The sequence below is a fragment of the Camponotus vicinus genome, unplaced genomic scaffold (assembly GCF_025532165.1).
Source record: "Camponotus vicinus isolate PSW18456_S1 unplaced genomic scaffold, iyCamVici1.0 SCAF_3, whole genome shotgun sequence".
In the NCBI taxonomy this organism is placed as follows: Eukaryota; Metazoa; Arthropoda; class Insecta; order Hymenoptera; family Formicidae; genus Camponotus; species Camponotus vicinus.
In genome coordinates, this window is record NW_028141967.1 from 19,849,109 (window position 1) to 19,862,925 (window position 13,817).

Sequence of the window (13,817 nt, forward strand, 5' to 3'; positions counted from 1 at the left end):
TGCAATACTTTTTTTAAAAAGAAATAATTTTAAAGCAAAATTATTTACGTCGAATTGCGAATTGTAATCGTAAAATATATAATCTGTTACAATACTGCACGGAAATAAATTAAGAATGCACATAAACAATATTTAGAAATTATAAGTGTATACATTTACATATACATGTTTAACATTTTCTTTACAAACTGTTGCAGAACACATACATTCTTCCGAATATTTCTTTCATAACGCATCGTAATATAATGCACACATTACATATTATAATATCAATTCGTGAAATTTCTTTGATAACAATTTTTATTTCAAAATAATTTCCAGAGATTTATTTCATATTTTATTATCATGTATTATCATCATTCCCAACTTAATTCTTAAAGAGCGGATTTCGTGATGCGGAGATAAATTTTGTGGGTTATATAGAACGTAATCATCGTTTTTACAAGACATAATAATTGCAACGTGTATTGTAGGAAGAGCGAAAGAAGGATCGTTCGCATAAAGAACGACCTGGCGATATGCAAATTAAGGGAGTATTTGGGTTAAGAGAACATTACCGAAGTGGTAGCTTCGTGTGCAAGCTATACGATTTATCGCGTAACATATATCGCAATTCAGAAGGAATGTGAATCATGTAAAAGGCTTTATTTCCTGTTATGTCTATATATAATATGATAAATGTAATTGCAAATGCGCCTAATCAATTTTCTACCGTTATGTTGTTTAAATATTAAAAAGACTATAATTTAAAAGTTCTGTAATAAATTATCTATTCTATAATAAATTTCTGTATAAATTATCTTTTCCAAAAATCTATAATTAAATAATTACATATTAAATAATTTCTAGAGACTTGAATGAGAGAGTTTGTAAAAGAAAAATCTAATTATTGATTGATTTTTTCTGCAGAATAATTAGTTAAAAATTAATATCGCTATTTTACAATGACTACGAATTTTTTTGTTACTATCTGAACGATAATTATAAAGGTTTCGATAAAGGATAAGGGATCGAAAATTGAACAAAACTGAACAAAATCGACTCACCCTGAAGATAATAAGCTGGTCTCAGCCTAACCAGACCCGGCACCTGTGTAACGCCCTGCCGAGTAGTATTGTGCAGCTGCAGCGCTGCCAATAGATCTATACCTCCTCCAGGATCGCTTCCCGTTCTGGTTCTCGTGCCCAGGACCACGGTCTCTTCCGTGGCCGAAGATACCACCGTCTCTTCCTCTTTCTTATTCGTCGTTCCAGACACTGAAACAATCAATTACGATGTTACTCCAAGAGACACTATATTTGATTTACACATTATGTAACATTGAAACAGTGAACTTTTGAATTTTAGAATATTAAGTATTACAAAATACGGATTATTGTAGTCGAAATAAAAATATTAAAAATTAGCACAAAACTTAAAAAAATACAAAATTTAAATAGAAAAGTCACAACAGAAAAGTCACAGAACTAATTGATATCTTATAAAATATCTCCTTATATGTATCATATGGTAAAAAGAAATGTCGATAATACAATTATATCAAAAACGACAACCTCATCACGCGCGTTTCGAAACTTTCATATTAAGTCGATTAAACATGATTCTACACTTTATTATTTAATTCAAAACTTTCGCATGCGCGAAAAGAACTTTGAATTTATTAATCGAATAATTATCACACATTCCATATTTTTTTTCTTTTCGACTATTCGATTTTATCTCCGATTATATCCATTGATGAAGAAATCTTTTAGTAGGATATTACACGAATAATCCTCGAAGAAACTTTAAAGACTTGAAAATATTTCATTGTATCAATCTAATTGAATAAAAAAAAACCGAAAAGGAAAAGAAAGAAAAGAAACGATCATAGTTAGCAAAGACTTCCCGAAACGATGGTATTGATCGGTTTTTTTCCCGTTCTGTGAAGCTTTCAACTCTTTCCGTGAAATCGTTTGCCTCGTAAACAGCTTGCTTTATCTATCGTATCTCTATCCTCTATATATATACGTGAAATCCATTTCGTTTCTGTCGGTTTCACGTTGATAATGATTGAAGTCTCACGAAAAAAAAGCTCGTCCATCTGTCCGCTCTCGGCGGAAAACTCCCTGCTCAACTGAGGGCTACTTTTGTGATGAGCGACAACTTGACATTTAGTTACGTGAGACATCGAAAACTCTGATCTTTTCTTCTGACAACGCTGATTAGACTGTCGGATCGATGATTAATAGGATGCAACTAATACGACAGTCGAAAATATTTATAATTAATCTGTTATATTTATCGATGAAAACGAATCTCGAAATTAACAAAATTCTTTTAAATTTAATATTGAAATTAAAAGATGTAAATCTTCTCCATCCTATCATTTGCGATTTATATTTCTAAAAAACTTTCAAAAAATGCTTATGAATGAAATTTTAATGTTATAAGTTATTATTTTTATAATTTAGAAGAATTTTAGTTTAAATAATTCAATTTTTTAAATTTATTTACTTGAACTTAACCAAAATAACGATGTATTTAAAGTAGACTAGATAAATTCTGAGTCTTGATAGTACAAAATCGATTAAACATTAATGATTGTGAAGATGTGAATATTCTAGTCTTTTCAATATTGAATGCAATCCGATTATAAATCTTTCTAATGATTTAAAGATTAAGAACTCTTATCTCTTTTGAATAATAGAAATGGATTAATAAACGATGCTACAAATCGGCAACAAGGACTTTCAATCGATTGAATTCATTGTGATAATATCGGAAAATGAGAAAATGGAATCGTGTAATTAATGAATAAATCAACACGTAAACAGTGTGCTGGCAAATTGCTCGCCAACAGAAAGGCGTTCAAAAATGATGTGATTCGCTTAGATATAGTCACTGAAATATGGAATGATATTTTTATCTTGCATTAAGAAAACAAGCAGATTTACGATTGTTTCATATCTTTAAAGTTTATTTATACACATATGTATCTCTTTGAGTATCAAAGAGATTCATATATTGTGAGGTATAAACACATTATACATCAAGCTAGTGTTTCTAGTTTCTAGTCACAGAAGACAAAAAAAATTAAAATTTTTATTTTTGAAAATAATCTATCACATGATCCCTCATGTAAATGTGTTCTCTTTTTCTGATTGAACATAGAGTAAATCTTTTTAGAAGAAAGAGAAAACTTAAACTAAAAAAATATAAGGATTAGATTTATTTAAATAAATATTTTTTCATTACGCAAAATTATAATTTAATTAATTTGAACGTTATACTTTATAAATCTTTCGATAATGAGGTAGAAATGAGAATATATTACATAACTATATTTTTTATCACGTATAAGTATTCAATTATCGCAAAGCGAACGGATTATATTGTATAGGTATTACATACCAATGGGTTTTACTTCAACGCGCAATCGATTATTGCAATTATTGGCGATTACACGAAATTTCAACGCTAATTAGTTTCGAGTGAGTTTACATGAATGCTTCAATGGTGCGGTGTTTCCTCTAATTACGCGATGTACGCGTAAAGGGAAACCTTAGGAACTTCCTTCTTCCTTTCATCCACCTGTTTTTGCAACATGAGAAAGATATCCGTTACCTCAGCTCCCAAGACTTTGGCGACAATAATCGGGCCAAATCACCTGGCAAATTAACTTTGTCACCGACTCGGTTTCGTCGTCCAAACTTGTCTGCTAATGTATGTCGGACTTCTATTCATAGGCGTCGGTCTTCGTTGCATTTTGAATCTAATTTTGCAATTGCAATCTAACACAAAGATAGCGGTTGAACAGAATTAAAGGTTACATTATATCACGAATTTTTGCCTTTCAATTTTGAAATAAATTTTTTATGCATCCGTGCGTACATCTAAATTTGTGAAACTGTAAATAGAGAATAATTTAGTTTTATAAAAAATAAAATGTCATTACATTATCATATTTTAATTATATTTTTAATTATTTTAATTATATTTTTTTAATCGCATTGGTTTTTATAAAAATATTATTCCGTAATATTAATCTTTTTCCATAACATTATCTTAATAATTACGTAACATCGATAAATCTGTTATCTAGCCGGTTAACGAACCGGAATTGGTTTTTGATGAATAGCGCCTATGTGACTGCTGCACGCAGTTACGCAAGAGAGTTTGTATTGTCGGTGACAAGGGAACGTGTGTAAGTGTTCTAAGACGAGATGACGTGATGAAATGGGATAGAACGGAACAGTGGCAGACTGCCGGGCGTCGCGACGTCCGGTATCGAACCGTACGTGGCATTATATCGTCAAATACTTGAGCGAGAGATAAAGCGAGAGAGAAAGGGAGAGAAAAACAGAGAGAGAAAGAGAAAGAGAAGAAGAGAGAGCACACTCGTGACACGTGGCGTCTGTCCTGGCACGATCGTTACCATCACGATTCTAACATTCATAACCATTGGCTACGGTTATATCGATAAGTCGAACGGCATAATCGCTTCCGACTCTCTGATGCACTTTAACAATCATAACGACCTTGCACATCACGTGTTCTTATCGCGGGTATCGATACTTAAAAACGCATCAATTTCTTAAATCTTTATTTTATCAATCAAATTATTCTGCACGAATATAAAAATTAAATTACATATAATATATATATATGTATATATGTGTGTCTTATACAAGGTGTTTCGTAATAAGTGCGAAAAATTTTAGGAGATGATTCTTTGTCGAAAATTAAGGGAGGTTTTTCATATAAACATATTCCTACATCCCTCCCTGTGAAGTTACACTCCTCCAAAAATGGGGGTAAAAATTAGGTTTTTATTTTTTTCTCAAATTTGGAACAATTAAAGAAATGAAATTAGATGGATATTTTCTACTAGTAAAAAGGCTATTTATTAATATTTTTTTCAGCCTTCCGTATTGTTATAAAGGGATGAAACTAGCAACCCTTATTTAATTTTTTATTAAAACCTTTAATGTTTATATGAAAAACCCTCCTTAATTTTCGACAAAGAATCATCTCCTAAAATTTTTCGCACTTATTAAGAAACACCCTGTATAATTTTCAATGATATAAGACATGAATTTAATAATATTTGCGTATTTAAAAGGATGTTAGGGAAAGGTGCTATAATTTGAAACATAAATATTGTGACGATTAACTTGGATTACTGGAATTATCTCGTGCTACTAATGAATCAAAGTCTTATTTCCTTCCTCCTACATCCTTGTTTCTCGCTCAATAATTCGTGTCGAGCACGAGTCCTCACGAGAACGTACGTCGTGCCGTTCGACATCGAGTTGTTAAATCGCACCGGCTGATTGTCGCATGCCGTGTCTTTCATTCACGTTGACGGTGAAGCGAGTACCGAATGCCAGAGACTGTGTGCTCGGTAGAATCGATAACACGCGACGGTCAAGCCGTGCGGAAACCAACCCGTCCTCGTACGACTCATCGATCGACACCTTCCGTTCCTTCGTCCCCTATCCCCGGACCCTCGGCTCGGGTCTTGCGGCCGGCCTTCCTCGAGGGGGTCGCAGTCCCCGGAAGCCCGGAACCGGCAAGACGGACCGGAAACCAACCGCGTGCGCGTCGATGAATTTCGTTAGATACGCACGAACGCGCGTATTATATCGAGACGTTCGTTCTTCCGTGCTTGACGTATGTTGCTAGACTCGATGGACTTTTTTTTACACTGCAAATATTGTCACGAAATATCGTGTAATTGTGAGACAGAGGATATCTTGAATAACTGTCGACGAAACGTTGATGATATGGGATAAAAATAGATTAACCATGTGGAATTCATGCTTGCGTTTACGAAATTGTTGTGAAGACCGACATTACAATAATGAAATCCTGCCTCATTTAAATCGATTAATCAATAAATTTGTATAAATAAAATGATAGATAAGATATCATGGTAATATTCGTAATATTTTATATGCATAATATCAAAAGATATGTTTATTTTTTATGATTATTTTAATAAATATATTTTTATGATTATTTTTTAATAAATATATTTTTATAATTATTTTAATAAATATATTTAATAGAATTTTGTCATAATTTTGATATTCTAAGCAAAAGTACTAACATTGATGGATTTCTCCTTTTTCAGCGTTGATGTTTCCGATCTTAAACTGTCTTGTCACCGCCATTATAAAAATAAGAAAACGCCAAAATGACACTTCTTTTCATAACGAGAGATGACATGTTTATTTTATAATAACATTACAATTGTTTGTTCATTCTTGATGTATTAAACTTATAATTCAAAAATAAACATTTTTAATGTTTCTCTTGTTTGCGTTTACGTAATACCAAGTAATAACTGAGGAAAAATAAATTCTGTTGATCTATTTTTGCGACCCCATTATGTATTATGTTCTCTAGCCACTTCACAACATCGATGATATATGTGTGTCGAACTTGTGCTCGCTTTATCGAGATGAACTGAGATCGATCGATGGCAAAATCTATCCTTTCCTGCCTATCGAGATAGTTCACGAATCTGGAAATTGCTCGATTATAAATCAGAAATCGACGATCGGACGATAGTGTTTCAACATCAACGTGAAAAAGCGATATCTAGTCTCACATATAAAACCCAATCGCCACGTGATGTTTGGCATTTGATTTTTCTGGCAATGGATCGTTAAATTTCGCTGGTGCGACATAAGCGACCACCACCTCGCGCGTGCTCGTTCGATCTTCAAACGGTCAAGGTCGTGGCTCTAGTTGGTCGACGACTCGCCTCACGCTAGAGTAACCTCCTTTTTCCATCGATATTTTCTTTTTTTTCACAGACGAAGTAAAAAAAGTGAAAGTAAAAAACTTACCATTAAATATCATTAAATCTTCTTATAGATATAAAAAAGTTCTTGCAGTTGTAGTCCTTTAAATGGCATCTGTTTCTAAAATTTTGAAAATTTATTTATTTTTCTTTCAAAAATAATAAATCGTGAAAGCCTCCTGATTTTTTTCTACATATTTTTACGTGATGTCAATATTATATTTTATATGCAATTACTAATAATATGCAATCATGAAACAGTGTACTCAATATGCGATCGGGTTCCGTAAAATTCAATTTTGCATTAAAGCTAATTGCATTCGCGGCATCGATTTAATGCGAAATGGCGGTTACGGTTGCGATCTCATCAACAAGGCTGTCTCTAACGAGAGTAACCTACAATAATCACTCTCATAGGTCCATAAACGCCACATCAAATTACCCAAAGGCCAAATTTTTCCCTCAATCACAATGCTCTCGCATTGCTGTCGATTTATCGATATCGAATAAAAACAACTATCTCGTTTCATTATATGATTATTTTTCGATATGACACATTATGAAAATTAAAAATAATTTTCTATGATATGTATAAAAAATATTGTATAATTTTATATGTATATGTAAAGTATGTTTATATGTATACAGAGTTTTTGGAATTATAGATTTAATGGAAACGCATAATGTGAACGTAATTCTCAGGACATATTACAATGCATTCTTAGAAGGAAGCAACGGTATTATATATGCAGGTATAACTTGGCATAGCTCATCTATGCTTGTCTAATGCTCAATATTTCAACGGCTGAAGGAATCTGTCACGTCTATCCAATACAGTACATATATCGAACAATATCAAGTACACATAGATACATAAACATGACATATGTCATCTTTCGTGCTGCACGGCATAAAAATATAATTTTATAGATTTTGCAATATTTATGTCGTCCATATATGTTTTCAGTTAATCTTATCAATTCATAGTGTCTAATATATTTCGCAAATTGATCAAAAATATTCCTTGCGTTTTCTATCCTGAGATTCCATGCGTTTGATAGAAGAGAGAATAACTAATGCGACGCAATGCGGATGCTGGATAGCTGAAATTTCAGTTCATATTATGCACATTAAAATTTATATATAAAATTTAGATATAGGATATAAATCTAAAAAAGCGTTACAGCAGGCTTCACGGGCATCGCGGTTTCACATTGAGGGAAGTTTTCCTCAATTAAAGCACGCGACCTCTTTATTAATTTGGTCGTTATAAAATTGGCTGTAATGATTGAATAATAGAACACTATGAATAAGCCAATACAGCGCGTGAATTTTTTATAGCCGTATGAATTACCTTCCGACATGCGTTGCACATACAACGATTCACATTATTGACCTAATACAATAACGCAATCACTATGCGCGTCATGTACATACGTTAAAAAATATTCATATTGTTATTGAATACAAAATTTATATTCAATGTATCGATGGAAGAAATTATTTTTTATAAAAATTTAATTAATAAAATAGTATTTTTAATAATTGTATATATTTCCTTAATTCTAAAGATTTGAAAAAGTATAGGTATTTTCCTCAGATATCCTTGTCATATCAGTTTTAAAAAATTTAAAAGACGACATCCCCAAAGAACTGTTTTTGTTGTGCATATTCGTTGAGGAGAAACAGCCCAAACTGCTCTAGCAATACTCATGTTTCGAAATCCCGGCACGTGATCGGATAAGCGCACGTGATCGAATAAGGGCAAGGTAACAAGGAAACTATGCATGGAATCCGTCAGTGTTACGTTTGCGTTGCGAACAATGACATTAACGCGACGCATCAATATTTGACGATACTCCGAAGTATCTACTCGTTTACCTAAATGAGATTAGGCTATTTTCCACGCTCGTGTGCAGACCTCTCATGCCAGTCAGTCAGGTGTCGCGACTGCGACACCAGCATATCTAAATTCACCGTGTTCTATTTTTAACGAAGATGCCTTCATGATCTTCTCTGTGTCTCTCGCTCGTCCATGACAAGAAATTTGAGGTTTTTTATGGCATATTTAAGGCTTATTGCCTATAAGATATTATATATATATATATATATATATATATATATATATACATATATTATTTTATTTAGAAATAATATCAATAATTTTAAAAGAAATCTTGTCGATAATGAAGCTTTTTTAAGAAAAAAAATTATTCTATCTTTTCGAATAATTTTTGCATGAAGAATCACTCTCTTTTCGATCATATTGTTTTTTGATCTAATTTGTAAGGACTAAAACTTTATGTGTGTGTATATGTGTGTGTGTCACTAACATTCAAAATCGCAAGAGAAAAATATTAATATTTCAGTACGTGATGGAAATATCGTATGCATTCCTATCACATTACTCGATCGAGCAATTAAATACGCATCATGAAATGATTCATTGATGCGAACAGGTGAAATATAAAATCATAATTGCGAGTCTCGCGTTATTTTTATACTCGCATTGATTCTCGACATGTAAAATATTTAAGCGCCAATCGCGAAACGCGGTACTATCGATCAATTTACATTCCATCGCAAAACCATCCCGACTATGTCGGCTATTTGTCTCATGCTTATCGAGTCAGAGATATTTATTGGTGCATTCGTAGATATTTTCCATTGTTGACAAACGCATATTAATAAATAATTTCGCACGTTCAACAATCGTTACAACAGCGCGATGCTTTATTACAATTATTTTTTTCTGAATTTTTTAAAATACACAGTCTTGCAAATTAATTAAAAAAAAGTATCAATAATAATGGAATATCTAGAGTACATATGTATTATATTTCATTTAAATTCATTATTATTTAAATTCTCATTAATATTTAATTCATCAATACATTAAATATAGTTACGCTATCTCGACATTCATCATCATTTTAACATTATTATTTTGAACATTTTAGTCATATTTTCTGAATTAGTTAGATAAGAAACTGAAGAAATCGAAACTCAATAGAGATTATGTATCACCGAGCTGACCCCTTTAATCCTCGTTTAATTAAAGGGATGAACGAGGCAGCGGCTGTGTAATTCGCTTATATCGTTTCTCTATTCCAATGGAAAAAGAAAGTAAATCTATACCATGTTATTTGTTATTATTTGTCTCCGATAATTTATTTATTTTAAATCAATTTTCCAATCACCGAGGGAAAATAAAAGCATAAATAATCATGAGAAATTAAAAAGTGGATCTACATATGCAATTTGCGCAAAATTTGATGACAAATCTTGCGTAAAATCTTTCTACAAATCTCACTGGATACTGAATTTAACTTTATTAATTAAGGTTAGTATGTAAAAAAACAATTAAAAATTACAAAAAATATTTTTGCATAATTCAAAATCAAGTTAAATTGTTATCATATTTGAAGGGTGTATGATTGAAAAATTGTAAGATATATAAAGCTTTATAATATTATAAATTTAATATTATATAAGTAAAAATTCTTCTCTCAATAAATAATAACAGTCGAATTCACATGCACACGATATCGCGAAGTTTACGATGTTATAGCAACGCGATAATATCGCTGCACAAATGCATAATGATTGCATATAGTCTGTTACGTTTATTAAAAACTAGACTCCCGTTTAAAAGCAATAACACGAGTTGCAAGAAATGCATTTTCTGCTCTATTCCCGAAATATCGTTGTCACCCAGGTGTGAGTATTAAAAGCCGTGGTCGGCGTGGTCCACTTCGGCAAAGCGTGGGCGTGTCGTGGAGTTAATTAAGACGTCAGGTTTTGCGAGAGAAAGTGGCAGAGATAAAATTAAAGGGGAAGAAACAAGGATATATAGGGTCCGTCAGAGGCAACAAAATTCGCGGAATCAACTACTATTTTTGCGACAACTCGTAAGCCGGTCTGCTTTACGAGGCGAGACACCGAGACAGAGGTCTCGTAATGTGTTTCCAAAATGATGGTTCGCCACGAGACGCGTGAGAAACTCTTGTGTGTCTCCGTGATGTAAATATATCTACGATGTCTTCGTACAACCGCATTGTCGAGTTACGAAGCGCGTATCTTTAATCTGATATGTCGTAGGTGGACTTAAAATTTTTATCGAAAAAATTGAGAGCTCTTTTTTTCTTTTTTTATACTCTTTAATATTATTTGGATTATTTTATTTGAGATTTTTTCGAAGTCTCTTATGACATTAAGATATTTTGGTGCGTTTTTTCTTAAACAGATAGGAGTGAAGGCAATGAACGAAGGGGAAAATGACACCCTAAAAATTGATGTCAGCCAAACTTTCGCCATCGTCTCTGGGATTAATGCTCGTTTCATTGGCGAAAGCAAGTTCATATATCGTGGTCTGTCGCGATCAGGCTGGATGGAGTCGTTGTTGGTTTGACGAATCGCAACGATTCATAACCCGGCGTGTCAGGTGCATACGACATTGTAATTGACTGTTGGTCGTCGTTGCTGCGGCCGGCTTTGCTTCTGTCGCGGACGTGGTGGCGATATCGTAAATTCAAGCATGTGTCATTAGCAACGAAACTAGCGTTCTGCTTTACCTCAAGCGTGTCTCAACGCGTGCGGGAATGGCACGTGTACTAAAACTATTGGCATTGCATTACCCTGTATATTGCCGATGATATGTTTGACAAATATTACTTCATGATGGATGATATAATTGATGCAATCAGTATAATAATTAATTGGCCTTAGTATACTATTTTATGATTGCATAGACATTTCCTTACAACTGTCATTATATAAAACTTCATTAATCAATTGACAGACTAAAATTGTTGAAGCATTATTATCAACATTTATCGATTCGTATTAATAGAGGATAAATTAGGCACTAAAATAAATTTTTGTTTTGTCGTTGGTACAAATATTTATTCTTTTTTCTTTATAAATATTTATTTAGAAAAATAATTAAAAATATTATTAAGATTGAATTAAATAATAGTAGATGCTAAAAATAATAGCACATTTAAATTAATAAGATTTCTGTGATTTTTTTGCAAATTTTAAACGATATTTAATAAAATATAATTTTTTTATATAAAGATTAAATATAGGACGGAGTGCGACTTAAATACGAAACGGAAAGAAGGAAGGATTATAGCAAACTCACGAGACACTAACCGATCGGTCACACAGCGTCTCGACGCCTTGGCGCCATTCACATACAAACCACTATGCTCATCTAATCGTGTACTATATACACACCTCCGCTGAGTAAACTGCATTGTAAAGTCGACTTTCTGATATTATACTGCAGACATTTTTCTTAATATCTGTATTACTGCCTTGCAAAAGCTTGTGTTTTATATATCGGAAATATTATCGAGTAAATAAAAAAATATTCTATCTACTTTTATATATTTATATCATTTTTTTAGAGTCGTACAATCTATAAATATCTTTTTTATAAAAAAGATGTTTAGTGTCTTTTTGTTATAATAAAATATATTAAATATACCGCATATTATTGTCATCATGAAAATCATTTCGATTATAAAAAATTGTTTAATTTATATATAATTTATATATAAATTCAATCATGTACACACAAACAAGCTCGCAAGATTGTTCTCGACAGGATTCCGTTATAAAATTACCGCAATTGTTGCATAATATCTTATATAAGTAATCGAAGAAAAGTGACGTAATACAGACAATTATTCATTACCAGTCTGTCGGAATTTATCTCTGCTGAAAAAATATAAGAATTGTAGGAACACAAGTAGAATAACATTTCCATACGTCTAAGATGACGCCAGAGTGGAAATTGCCCGACTGAGACAGGCGCCAGTTGGAGAAATAACAAGAATATGGAAGAAAGAATAAAAGGGATAAAGGAAGAATATGAGTCGTGAGATAACTAGAGAGGTGAAACGCTACGAAAATTGTTTTCCGCAGGGATTTATAGTAATGCTTTGACATTTTATGATTAAGTCCTTTATATACATATATTTCGCTTGCCTACTTAATGTTGTTTAGCTTTCCGAAATAAATGTATTCAGCTTTGATTATGCTTTGTTTAACTTGAAATAGATCTTTTTATCCCTATATGCAAAGTTACTTTTTCACGCGTGAATAATACTTCTAAGATTTTAATCAAACCTTTAGTTTTTTTATATTAAAAAAAGAAAATACTTTAAATAGAAGTGGAAATTTTCATTATGTTCTCAATAAATTTAATTCGAAAAATATGAGATAAGAGATATTCAATTCGAGACATATCAATTCAAGTTACTCATCTGAAAAGATGCTCCCGATATGCTTGAGCGTTTATGATCACTTTTCGAAACGCTACATGTAATACATTTTGAAATAAATCGCAGTCGGTTGACGCGAATTATGTAATTTTGCGAGATTTAAGACTGTTCACTTTTCATTTGATTCATGCGAGAAGCGCAACGTTAAATGCGCTATGTTAAATGTATATGCTGTTAGAGTGCCGTATAAATTTGCGCTCGTGAAGTCTCTCGCAACGTTTCCGAGCGAACAAATTTATTTATCACGTGCTAAAGATACGTTGCTCGATTCGCAAGTGTCATTGAAAGATTGATTTAACAGCGATGTTAATGTCAAAATTCGATACAATACGTGCCGAGAAATTAATAACTTCCGCGACGAACACGATAGCGGTTGCAGTTGTACAACAATTATATAATGAATGTACGCTATAGTTTTTCTTATGCAGAAGTTAAATTAGAGTTATATAAATTATTTGATTTATATAATCATGGTTGCAATTTTTTAAATTATATTATAGATAAATTTGCATAGAAACAAAATTAGTATGCAAAAAGAAATAAATGACGTACAGTCGCTTTTTTTTAATAAGAAAAGCGAGGATGCATAGATTCTAAAAAAAATTGACGATTATTCGCACATTATTAGACATTTTTTGCGTGTAAAAGATAGGATGTATAAGTATCGGCACTTTTGTAAAGTCGAATGTTTCTAGTACGAGCTGATTTTATCAACGTCCTTGCACGAAAGC

At 32.2% G+C, this 13,817-nt stretch overlaps 1 protein-coding gene and 2 long non-coding RNA genes across 12 annotated transcripts in view; 1 reads left to right on the forward strand and 2 right to left on the reverse strand.

Moving 5' to 3' along the window:
- LOC145967815 (protein kinase C-binding protein NELL1) overlaps window positions 1-13,817 on the reverse strand; it is a 63,858-nt gene that overhangs the window by 22,048 nt on the left and 27,993 nt on the right. For all 7 annotated transcript variants that reach the window (XM_083092797.1, XM_083092796.1, XM_083092795.1 and 4 more), the window contains exon 2: window positions 1,047-1,256. In XM_083092797.1, the coding sequence (XP_082948923.1) occupies window positions 1,047-1,256 (210 nt within the window). The remainder of the gene's footprint in view (window positions 1-1,046; window positions 1,257-13,817) is intronic.
- On the reverse strand, window positions 6,298-7,208 carry LOC145969262 (uncharacterized). 4 transcript variants are annotated; one of them, XR_014437997.1, is made up of 4 exons: window positions 7,031-7,208; window positions 6,840-6,914; window positions 6,599-6,760; window positions 6,298-6,511 (listed from the first exon to the last, which is right to left on the reverse strand). It is a non-coding gene; the product is annotated as an uncharacterized LOC145969262 (long non-coding RNA). The 4 variants fall into 4 exon arrangements; XR_014437996.1 differs by having other exon boundaries at window positions 6,298-6,760; window positions 7,060-7,208; XR_014437994.1 differs by having other exon boundaries at window positions 6,298-6,760.
- LOC145968205 (uncharacterized) lies at window positions 10,360-12,805 on the forward strand. The gene is made up of 3 exons (XR_014437690.1): window positions 10,360-10,890; window positions 11,040-11,237; window positions 11,873-12,805. It is a non-coding gene; the product is annotated as an uncharacterized LOC145968205 (long non-coding RNA).